Genomic DNA, 12689 nt, shown 5'->3' with positions numbered 1-12689 from the left:
CGTTTAAGGGCTTCCCAGGGCAACTTCTGCAGTGCACTCAAAACAACCGTAGTGACATGTAGGCCCATCCACATCCTCTGTACTGTCCCAATCTCTCCACATGCAATTTCAATATTTTTGGAGTCCTGAAGAAAGATATTCATGACCGTCAATTTTCTTTGGACGAAGAGGTGCACACATGAATACAATCATCATTTCATAGGCAACTCCAAACGTTTTTCCATGAAGGCCTTGACCATCTTGTCTCACAGAGCGATAAATGTATTAACAGTTATCGCAATTACTTTTAAAATAATAAACATTTTACTTTCTTGTTTTCCATCTGCCTCATTTTCATTTGACAGCCTGTTATATTCTGAAGGTGTCACTTCTAGGATGCTTGAAATTAATGTGCAGTATCCAGTTTCTGATATTTATTGGATTGTAGAGCATGGCAGAACTTATTCTTTTAGTCTTCATAAATTGTTCTCACAGAAAGCATATCACTAAAGCACACCTTATTTCAATTGTGGTTTTGATTGTACTGTCTCTGACATCTTTGTACATAATTTATATATTGATAATTAAGCTTCTTCATTTCATTTACGAATATACGAGGCCTGTTCAGAAAGTAAGCTCCGATTGATTGCCAAATTGAAACCACAGTGAACATCAGAAATGTTTTACTTGTAACAATTAGTTACACCTTTCAGCTACTTCTCTACGTAGTCGCCGTTCTGACTTAGACTTTTGTCATAGCGTTGTACCAACTTTTCAATAGCCTCATCATAGAAGGCAGCCGCCAGTGCTTTCCGCCAATTCTCCACGCTGGCCTACACCTCGTTGTCTGTGTCAAAATGTTGTCTTCAAAGACAGTGGTTCATGTGACCAGAGATGAAACTCAGGGGGAGACAATTGCGGACTGTATTGTGGGTAATCTCACATTTCCATTTGAAAACGATGCAGGAGCATTTTCATTGCCCCTGCAGAATGCGGCTGAGAATTGTCTTGAAGAAGAAACAGCACGACAGTTATGTAATGTTAGCTGCATAGCTTCAGGCGAAATTTCTCACCAGGCCCTCGTACTTGGCGGCAGACACTATTTTCTAGACATCTTTACGCACTCACTGCGAGCTCAGAAATGAGAAGAGCGACGTGATGCTAATTGGGGTTATACTAGAGACACTACCCAACACATCTGTGCAAAGCTTTATCGGATTTTCATAGTCGTTTCCATTTCGCGACCGATCGGAGCTTACTTTCTGAACGCCCCTCGTATTTTCCTGTAAAGAAAGATCTGTGGGATGAGCTACAATTTCTGTTTATTTTTCCTAAGGCAGTACAGCTTTCAAACACCATGTCCATCTTGATTTGCATGTTACCATGTTTTATTCATCATGTATGGGCCATGTGAATTAACAGATTGGTGTCTTGCACCATCTGTTGGTGGCAGAGGTAACCAATTGGACACTAGATGTAGTTGATGACAAACTGCACTGTTCCACCATATTTCAGAAACAAAGCTTATGTGGGTTACCAACAAAACTTCACTTTGTAGAGTTAAACAACTTGGCCTCATTTGCAAATCTTTCCTGATACCCTATACACATTCATGATGTATATAAGCTTAATTTTCTGTAACTGATGATGATATTTTTTATTTGAAATAAATGAAAAGAATGCTATAAATTTGATTATGCCTCTTACTAGTTCGGCATGCAAAGTAAAACTGTTATCTGACTTCTTAGTGGTGGTCATCAAAATAGGAGAGCTTATCAAGTGATCTTAGTTGCACAATGTGTCATATCATTTAGATTTACAGACCGCATTGAACTCATCACATAGTAGAGTTGGCGTGGTTCATTTGTGTGGAATACCACCACTCTTTGGAGATTGCCAGACTCTGAGAAACTACAGCCAAATTTGCTTGTTTTAGTCTTTGTCAGTATATTTGACTGCAGCTGTTCATCAGTTTTCCAAATTCAATTTGACATTTGTCTTGGATGGTCTGATGTGTAAGAGGTGTGAGAACTGCTTGTTCTTCCATGTCTTCCATTTGGATGAGATTTGACAGTTTTTGAAACTTCTGGTGACATATTTTGTTTTGACTCACCCTCTCATGGACTTCAGCTATTTAATGGGGAAATCAGTGGTATCTTGTAAGTGCATAAAAGTCAAGATGTACGGGGTTGCATAAAATACATTTTTACCATTCTATAAAATTAAATGCATTTAAAATTCTGGGAATTTTGATTAGTATTTTCTTTTCATAGCACTGAAATATGGAAAACAGGTATCTGTCACAGTTATTTTTTTTAAATAAACATTCACATCATATTTAGGGTATTTACACCTCTCATTTTCAGATGGAAGCATTTCATTTTTACATGTGTATTTCAGCTGGATGAGAGTGCTAATTTGCAAAATGCTTTGTGGATAGTAATAAAAATTTGGCTGATACTAAAAACTGTTTTATATTAATTTTTATCATGAATAGTCACTGCATTCCACTCCAAAACAAACAGAATATGGCTGTCTCAAAATATAAAGTGAGAATTTGCTAACTCCAGAACATTTAAGTTCGCTATCCTCTATCTTAGTTTACTATTTACATATATGTTTGTCTTAACAGCTTGATGCAGTAGTGAAGGAATTATCTCAGATGATACAAAAATTTCAGAAGTGTCTTTGTTCATACAAATGTTGAGGCAATAAAATGTTTGTTACACAGTTGCTTTTAATTTTATGAATCACAGAAGGGAAACAGGTTTGCTCAATAGACTCACTTCTTTTGTTATAGGAGAGCACAAAATAAATTTTATTCCAACAATGGTTGGACCCTTCTTGGAAGTAACCTTGGTACCAGAAGCAGAACTGCGTAAGGCAACTCTGAACATATTTTTTGATATGATGGAATGTGAACAAAAAGCAAAAGGAAATTTCAAGCAAGTGAGTGTTTATACACTATTGAAGTATAATGACCTAATTATGGCTATCTTATAACTTTATTCATGTGGTAATTTTAAGATAACTGTGTTCATGTCTTTCAATATTCTCCACACTGTGATAATTTTTATTATTTTTCTTCCTCTTCAGGTAGAGTCTGAGCTCATTGATAAGTTGGATATTCTGATTAGTGAAAATAAGGGTGATGATGAATACAGGCAGTTGTTCAATACAATGTAAGTAATTTTTTCCCTAAGTAAAGGAATTATTGTTAATTCATTTATACTATTATTTCTTCAATTTTTTCTGTGTGCAGATTGCAGATGATTAAATTATTATGAAAAGGTTGGTTCTAATTTTTCATAATTCTTCAGCTGGGTGAAACCATTGGTAAATGCAAAATTCTCTAAAACATCTAGTAGAAACTGCCATGAATGGAAGTATACAATAATGGAAGTAAAAACATTCTAGTAAACATGGGTTTGCAAACAAACCGTATGTAAGATAATTCTCAGTGTAGTTGATCTGCTGTAGAATTGTGGAAGCTGTTTTATGCTGGCATATTATGACATTTTTCTGGAGAGTGAGACTCTTCTCTGTAGGAATTAACATTTGTTCCAAAAATAATGGTCATGTAAAACCCAGCTCGCTCTGTTCGTTCACAAGACCCTGAAGGCAGTAGACACTTGTACCCAGGTAGGTGCCATATTCCTTGACTTCTGTAAGGCATTTGATACAGTTCTGCACTGCATACAGAATGTCAGACTAACTGTGTGACTGGACTGAAGAGTTTCTAGTAAACAGAACACAACATGTCATGCTCTATAGAGAGAAGTCTTCAGTCATAAAATGAACTTTGGATGTACCCCAAGGAAGTGTTACATGTTCATTACTTTTCACAATGCATATAAATGGCAAAGTAGATAACATCATAAATTATTTGAAGCTTTTCATCAGTGATGCTGTTATATACAGAGATATCACAATGCTGAAAATTTTAGCGAAATGCAGGAAGACCTGTAGGGGACTGACAGTTGAAGCAGGGAGAGGCAGTAGATCCTCAACATAAAAAAGTAATTTATTGCATATATGTAGGCAGGAAGATCTATTATTGTATGAGTATATGACTGCAGAACAATCACTGGAAGCAATTACCTCCACAAAATATCTAGGGGTATGTGTACAGAGCAATTTAAAGTGGAATGACCACATAAAACTAACTGCTGGGAAGAAGGTGCCTGACCGAGATTCCCAGCATGGGATCCATTCCAGAAGAGCAGCATATTTCATTCTTGATTCATTTAGAAAGCCCACAAGTATCATGGAGATGCTTGGCCAATTCCAGTGGCAGACATTGCGAGAGAGGTGTTCTGCACCACAATGTGGTTTACTGTTAAAGTTCCATACATTCCTAAAGGATTCAACAAATATATTGCTTCCTCCCATGTATATCTCATGTAAAGACCATGAAGATAAAATTAGAGAGATGTGAGCTCACATGGATGCTTGCCGATAATTATTCTTTCCACAAACCATTTACATCTGGAACGGGGATGGGGGAAGTGACAGAAGAACACAAAGTACCCTCTGCCACACACCACAAGGTGGCTTGCAGAGTATAGATATGGATGTAGATGTAGAAATGTGTGATTATGAGCTTCCACTCAATACAGTGTGAAATATGCTCCCAGTTAGATAAAATATGTTTAAAACATGAGCCACGGGTGAAATTCGAGCCCAATTTGTACGGACGAGGACAATATTTCATACTGAAGTCAGTGGCAGTGCATAACCTACTCAATGAAAATGGAATGAAAGGCAGATAAATAAGGAAGGAATTTGACTGTGCTGTTTTCCAAAGAACTGTGTCAGCATTGGCAATAACAGATGTGTTAAAGCACAGAGCATGATGATACTCGTGTGATTTTTTCTTGAGACCTGTTTTGATGTGGTGGAGCTCTATAATCCACACTTACAGGAAAAACAATGATAGTATTAGGTTTAGGCTTAATCTCTCAGCATAAAGGCATCATGGATTTGCTTGGCAATATCGAAAGAGCTAAAGACAGGACATTGATTTCACAATACACCATATTGATCTCTACATTCAGATCAGACATAAGCCATCAATTAGAATTCAAAAATCTCTTACAAATACCTCAGTCAAGTATTTAAAAAGAAGTACCTAGGAATACATAATTTTTTGTTGGTACTTCATCTAGTGACTGATTTTAGAATCACATGAAGGAAATCACACTAGAGACCATGATAAGCAGTTTCCGCCTTTTTCTATAGTTTTTGCTGTTGTTAGAAATGAGCTTGTGTTTTGCACAGAATCAGGAAACATTTCACTCTCTACACATTTAAGTTGTGTGTAATATACAGGTTGACCCAATAGTCCATTAACATTTTAAAAAATCAATAACATTATAGAATAATATTGCCACAGAAGCAGCTGAGTAGCTCAGTGGTGTTGTGACTATGATCCTAGGCTGTTGCGTGGAGGGTCGTGAGTTCAACACTCATCTGGACCGTACAATTTTAAATTCTATATTCGGTTTGAGTACATTCTAGAAGTATCCACAAAGGTCAAGAATCATTGTATGGTAAGGTTGTGTAGCTTTATATATACTGTATGTGTTCTGGCCAGAGGCAGTTTGCTCTGCACTCTTGTATGTGCAAGTGCTGAATAAACCTTTGGTAAGGCAAGTTAGTGTTTGTCATTCATCTAATTATACCTTATTCTGTGTGACATTATTCTGGTGGAGGCGCTGGGTATTGGAACTTGTGATAGCGCACATTATTGACGACACAGTGGCTCCCATCAGGCCACGACAGAGCCACCTTTTACGTGGCGAGAAACCTGAGTTCGAGTCATATTCAACAGACTGCAATCTATTGGAGACAGAAGAAGAGGATATTACAATGACAGCAACCGTGTGTCACCACATGAGACATCCTTCCGGGTTCTCTGGTGATGATGGCCAAGATCCAAACAAGTGAGCGTATTACCAAATTTAACAAGTGGGATGACACCGTGTGTTTGGTTAACGTATTTTTCTACTTGGAGGGCACTGCCAAGCAATGGTATGAGAACAACAAGGAGAAGTTCACGAACTGGGAAGTATTCCAGGCAGAACTGCGCACGTATTTCGGTGACACACAATGACATAAGTGCAAGGCTGAAGATAAATTAAAGTGCAGAGCACAGCGTCCAGGAGAAACTACAGCATCCTACATTTAAAACGTCTTGGAGTAGTGTAAAATAGTGGATCCTAGAATGAAGGAGGAAGATAACATCGCACATCTCATGAAGGGTGTTGCTGAGGACATGTATCAAGCCCTACTCCTGAAGGAGGCTTCAACAGCAGACGACTTCATAAAATGGTGCCAGTATATCGAGACAATGCATCAAAAAAGAATTACATGCAAGAAGTTTGAATGGCTTCCAAATGTTGTATCAATGTCTGTGATGGAGAAAGCAACTGATTCCACAGGTGTTCTTTATCAGATAGTGAGAGACAAAGTTCAGAAGGCACTTGGATTGCACGGTGAGCAAAAAACCAAGACACTTCAAAGCATCATAAGGGAGAAAGTGGAACAGACATTGAACCCAATCTCTCATCCTTCATTTCCCTTTAAAATGGCGAAAAAGTCAAGACCCAGGTGGAGTTATGTTCCTACAATGCCGCATGAGGAACCTGTTTGGGCACCAAGGAAGACTGATGTCTGGAGGACCCAGGATAACCAACCAGTATGTTTCCACTGTGGACAACTGGGACACGTGGTGTGCTATTGTTGAGAAAGGCGGCAGATTTTTGATGACGTCTGTGCCAGAGGACAACAGGCCAATCTTAGCCAATGCCAACTCCAGGACGACGAAGATGAACAAGAAGATGTGGGTGCAGGACGACGTAGGTCACCATCGCCTCAAGCTAGCTGCTGGAGAGGACTCTCCCCTACATGCCGATCGAGGTCTCCATCACCATTTAGAAGCTCCAGCCAATCATCTAGCTGCTGCAACCTGGAAAACTGAAGGGTGCAACCTTCTTTGGAGGCGAGGCCACTGAAGAGAAAAATCCTCCACTGTCAATCACTACAAAAATGATTGGAAAGTATGTTGATATCCTCATGGGTGGCCAACCAGCCCAAGCTCTTTTGGGCTCTGGAGCATCATATTCAGTCATTTCGAAGAAGTACCATTGCCAGTTGCAGAAAACCATATTCGTTGACAGCAAAACATCTCTGCTGAAGGTGGCTAATGCGAAATATGTAAAATCTACAGGAAGATGTACCATCATGTGGGTATAAGTGGACATACACAGCCCTTAGAATTCATTGTCTTACAAGATTGTAGTCAAAACGTCATTCTCAAATGGGACTTTCTGAAAGCTTCTCAGGCACTCGAAGATTATGCTAGAGAAGATGAGATACTGTGGACAGGAAGATGCGCATCCGAGCTTGTGGAGACTATGTGTGCTGGATGAAGTGACCATTCCTGCAATCAGCATTAGAAAGTTAACTGTCATGTGTCGTGCCATGCATCAACCCATGGTTCTTGTAGTGGAATGTAAAAGAGGCATACCACTGAAGAATAACTTGGACATTCCAGCCTCTGTTGTCTTGTTTAAGAATAGATTCGGTGAATTGTGGATAGTTAACTGTCGCCGAGAACTGCAGATCCTTCTGAGACACATGTGGGTAGCAAACGCTGAGCTGTTAATTGAAGAACAGCTGAGCACCATAGAAACCTCCCATGCTGAGTCTGTGGGTGAAATTAGCGCTACCACTATGAGACAAGATCTTCTAGCTCGACTATCACCAGATCTCACTAAGGAACAACAGAAGAAACTACTTGACATTCTTCAGGAGTTCTCTGAATGCTTCAATCCACAGGTGAAGAGCAAATTAAACAAATTGATGGTGAAGCACCGGATTAGCACTGGAGACCATCAAACAATAAGCCAGATAGCATACTGTGTGTCAGCAATGGAAGGTCAAATAATTTGCAACAAGGTAGAGAAAATGAAGAAGAATGACATCATTCAGCCTTCACAGAGCCATGGTCATCACCAGTGGTCCTTGTCAGGAATGAGGATGGCAGTTGGTGCTTTTTTGTTGATTACAGGAAGCTAATTAAGATAGCTAAAAAGGACGTTTACCGTCTTCCACGAGTTGACACTACACTAGATTGTCTGAAGGGCACTAAGTTTTTCTCAACCATTAACATGGACATGGGATACTGGCAAATCAAAGCAGATGAGGCTGATCGTGAGAAAACTGCATTCATCACCCCTGAGAGCCTGTATGAATTTAAGGTAATGCCGTTTGGTTTGTGTAATGCACCAGCAACTTTTGAATGAGTGATGGATATTCTTCTAAGGCACCTGAAGTGGACGATGTGTCTTTGTTATTTAGATGATATTATAGTGTTCTCAGAGACATTTGATGAACATATAAAAAGACTGAGGGCCATTATTAAGTGTCTCCAACAAGGCAGACTGAAACTTAATCCAAGGAAGTGTCTCTTTGGGGCAAAAGAAATCAAAATACTTGGACACTTTGTGTCAAACGAAGGTGTGCAACCAGACCCAGAAAAGGTGAGATCTATAACGGAATTTCCTATTCCTAAAAGTATTAGAGATGTGAGAATCTTCCTCAGATTATGTTCTTATTACTGTTGTTTTATCAAATACTTTTGTATTAAAGCCAGGCCACTCCAAGAGTTGTTAAAAGCTGATGCAAAATTTATCTGGGGTGGTGCTCAACAATATTCTTTTGATGTGCTGTGAAAAGCTCTGACGACTGACGCTGTACTTGGTCTGTACGATGGGAGAGCACCTACAGAACTACACACAGATGCCAGCGGGTATGGGATCGGTGCTGTTCTGGTGCAAATTTTGGATGGAAAAGAGAAGGTTATAGCCTATGCTTCTAGGACACTTACAAAAGCCAAGAGAAACTACTCAACTACAGAAAGAGGATATCTTGCTGTGATCTGGGCCATGCGCAAATTTTGACAGTATCTCTATGGAAGGCCATTCACAGTTGTTACAGACCATCATTCACTTTGTTGGCTGACTGGTCTTAAGGATCCAACAGGATGACTCGCCAGGTGGGCACTATGTCTTCAAGAGTATGACATTACCATAGTGTACAAAAGTGGAAGAAAAACCAAGATGTCGACTGTCTCTCAAGAAACCCTATGCAAGACCATCAAACTTTGATGAAAATAGTGACTGTCTCATTGCACTCCAGGATCTCTCTGCTGAGCAGAAGAAGGACGCCACGATATCTCAAATTATGCTTGCCTTAATTCGGTCAGAGGATGTGAAAGGACAGTTTAAGGTAGTTAATGGATTTCTTTGTAAGAAAAACTTTGATCCATTTGGAAAGAGGTGGCTACCAGTGATTCCTAAACACATGCTCTTGGATGTTCTGCAGAAATTCCATGGCACACCTGAGGCCGGACATCTAGGATTTATTAAGACATACAATAGAATCTGAAAGAGATTTTTCTTGCCAGGTTTATTTAGGAGTGTCCATCACTCTGTGTCACACTGTCGAGAGTGCCAGAGGAGAAAGGCAGTTCCTCAGAAACCACCTGGCCAACTCATACCAATTCCACCAGCCAAAACACCTTTCCAGCATGGTGGGATTGACCTCCTTGGAAGATTTCCAATGTCTGCTAGTGGTAATAGATGGATTATTGTTTGCACTGATTATCTGACACACTATGCCATTACAAAAGCAGTGAAGGAATGCAAAGCATCTGAGGTAGCCCAATTCATCGTGGAAGACATTGTATTAAAACACGATGCACCAAGGTCATTAATTACGGATTGAGGGTAAGTTTTTCAATTGAATATTGTGACATAGATAAACCGCTGGTGCAACATTACTGATCACATGATGACTGCTTACCATGCGCAAACTAACTGGCTTACTGAACCTCGTAATAAGACCTTGGCCAACATGATATCAATGTTTGTCAATGTTGAGCAGAGCATCTGAGATGAGGTGCTACCTTTCATGATGTTTGCCTAAAACACCGCCAAACAAGACACCACAGGATTTACGCCATTTTTCCTGGTGCATGGGCGTGAGGCGATTACTATGATGGACACTGTGTTTCCACTATATCCTGATGACATGGACGACGACTACATCAGCCATATGTTAACCAGAGCTGAGGAAGCTCAGCAGTTAGCTCGACTCCACACTCTGCAGGCTCAAGAAAACGTTTGCCAAAGGTATGACGTGAGCCACCACCCTGTTGTCTGCCGACCTGGTGACCTCGTCTGGATCTTCACTCCTGTTTGGAAGGCCGGTCTCTCGGAGAAGCTCCTCAGGCACTGCTTTGGACCTTATAAGGTTGTAAGGCAGTTGTCTGATATTAATTATGAAGTTGAAGATTTCAACCCCGACACAAGATGGCAAAAGGTCAGAGATACGGTCCATGGCCTTCGAATGAAGCCCTATAAGGATCCTGCAACCCAGGGTAAATTCAAAGCTCCAGCAACAGGCAACAAGTGGAAAGGTGATGAAGAGCATAACAACAAAAGAAGTTCTAAGAATATCACTGCTAGGTTGAGAATCAGTCATCAGGAGTCGGAGTTTGCAGGACCGATGACTCATCCCAGACTAGGACAATGTAACACTGAGACGCTATTCGCTTAAGGAGGGAACAATGTCGCATAAGAAGCTGAGTAGCTCCATGGTGTAGTGGTTATTATACTAGAGTGTTTAATGGAGGGTTGTGGGTTCAAAACTCACCTGGATTGTACAATTTCAATTTCTATATTTGGTTTGAGTACCTTCTAGAAGTATCCACAAATGTCAAGAATCATTGTACTGGAAGGTTTTGTAGCTGTATATATACTGTATGTGTTCTGGCTGGAGGCAGTTCATTCCACACTGTTGTATGTGCAAGTGCTGAATAAACCCTCGTTAAGTGAAGTTAGTGTTTGTCATTCATCTAATTACACCTTCTTCTATGTGACAATATAGGTAGAGGGGTAAAAATTGACACACATACTTGAAATGGCATGGGGTTTTATTGAAACAAAGACAGTACTTAGCATAAAATTCAGTTTTTAGCAAACATGGTTTTCTTTATAACGAATGCTCAACATATTCATCAACAATACCTGTAGTCAATAAACAATGTTATGAGTAGCACTGCACACCATATCAGCAGCTATGATGAGAACTTGCCATCGGATGTTGTTTTTTAGCATCCCTAGTAAGGTTGGATGCTCCCAGTAGACTTGTGACTTGAGGTAACCCCACAACCAACAATCGCCCAGATAGATGTCTGGGGAACTGGGAGCCAAGCATGATGGAAGTTGCAGCTCAGCACCCAGTCTTCACCAAATGATGTGCTCTAGAGCTCTTTCACATGTGTAGCAATAAGGAGTGGAGCACCATCCTACATAAAAGTCATACCTCCCAGCAGGTGTTTATCAGTCAGGCTAGGGTTGATATGATTCTGTAACATATCAGTGTACCTCACATCCATCATGCTAACAGTTTGAAAAACAGCACCTGGCATTTCCTCACAGCAAAAGGGTCTGATCATGATGTGATGTGAATACACAGCACACAGTGTCTTGCTCATCATGCAATGGGGTTTCCATGACAGTTGTAGGATTTTTGGTAGCCCAAATTCTGCAGTTGTGTTATTGACAGACCATTGGAGTGTGAAATGGGCTTCGTTGGTCCGCAACACATTAGACAATTAATCGTCATCTTCCTTAATTTTTTGAAGTGCCTGCACCACAAATGCTCTCTACATTACAAAATCAGTGGATTACAGATCTTGATGATCCTGGATTTTATACAGGTAGCATTGGAGCATGAGTCTTAGTGCTTTTGAAACTGTAGTGTGTGTGTGTGTGTGTGTGTGTGTGTGTGTGTGTGTGTGTTTGTGTGTGTTTGTGTGTGTGTGTGTGTGTGTGTGTGTGTGTGTGTGTGTGTGTGTGTGTGTGTGGAATCCCAGTGCAACATGCGACTTCATGAATGCTGACTTCATAATGTGAAGATAACCTGCTGAAGTCTCCATTTCTTATAAACTGTCTGAACAGCAGTAGCACTTTTGTTTGGTCACCTACTGTGGGGCCCGTGGTGTAAACAATCTGTGGCTTCAAACTTCGTGATTACTTTCCTCATAGTGACACTTGTAAAATGAGCTTTACCCATGAGAGTACCCTTCTTATGGTGATACAATCATAAAGGTGCACTAGCAGATTCTCCATTCTGATAGGAAAGCTTCATTAAGAGCTCTTTCTCTGGTAAAGTCAACATGCCGTGGTTACTGGCACTGCTGACTCTCTGTCTCCCTACAGGTCGTTTTATGCACGATTCTCATGCAGTCACACTGACATGTTGCTGTCCAGCACCACCTGTCAGTCAGGTTTTGCATTAGTTTTGGTTTCAATAAAACCTCATGTCATTTCAGTTGTGTTTGTCAATTTTTACCTCTCTACTTGCATTATTCCATGAATTAGTGCATTTCCAAATGTTAGCAGATTTTTAGGTCAACCTGTATTAAAACTATTTGGAAAGTGTTGTTAATTCATCAGGTACAGAATTTTATGGTGAGTGAAATGCTATATATTTCTAGAACTATTTACATAACATGTGGACAGTTGAGTTGTAATTCATTGGTCGTGCACCATCTTATACCTTGAAACAGAAGGCGGTCTTTACTGTGGAATGTGTGATACTTGCAAATGAACTGAATTTCGTTGATGTCTTAATAT

General features: G+C 40.1%; 1 protein-coding gene across 1 annotated transcript in view; it reads left to right on the top strand.

The window, feature by feature from the left end:
• Positions 1-12689, top strand: part of LOC124722295 (dedicator of cytokinesis protein 3-like) — a 181798-nt gene that overhangs the window by 88459 nt on the left and 80650 nt on the right. The window contains exons 20-21 of the mRNA XM_047247478.1: positions 2780-2928; positions 3076-3161. Of these exons, the coding sequence (XP_047103434.1) occupies positions 2780-2928; positions 3076-3161 (235 nt within the window). The remainder of the gene's footprint in view (positions 1-2779; positions 2929-3075; positions 3162-12689) is intronic.

Source organism: Schistocerca piceifrons, chromosome X (genome assembly GCF_021461385.2).
Source record: "Schistocerca piceifrons isolate TAMUIC-IGC-003096 chromosome X, iqSchPice1.1, whole genome shotgun sequence".
In the NCBI taxonomy this organism is placed as follows: Eukaryota; Metazoa; Arthropoda; class Insecta; order Orthoptera; family Acrididae; genus Schistocerca; species Schistocerca piceifrons.
This window is presented reverse-complemented; position numbering and strand designations above follow the sequence as displayed.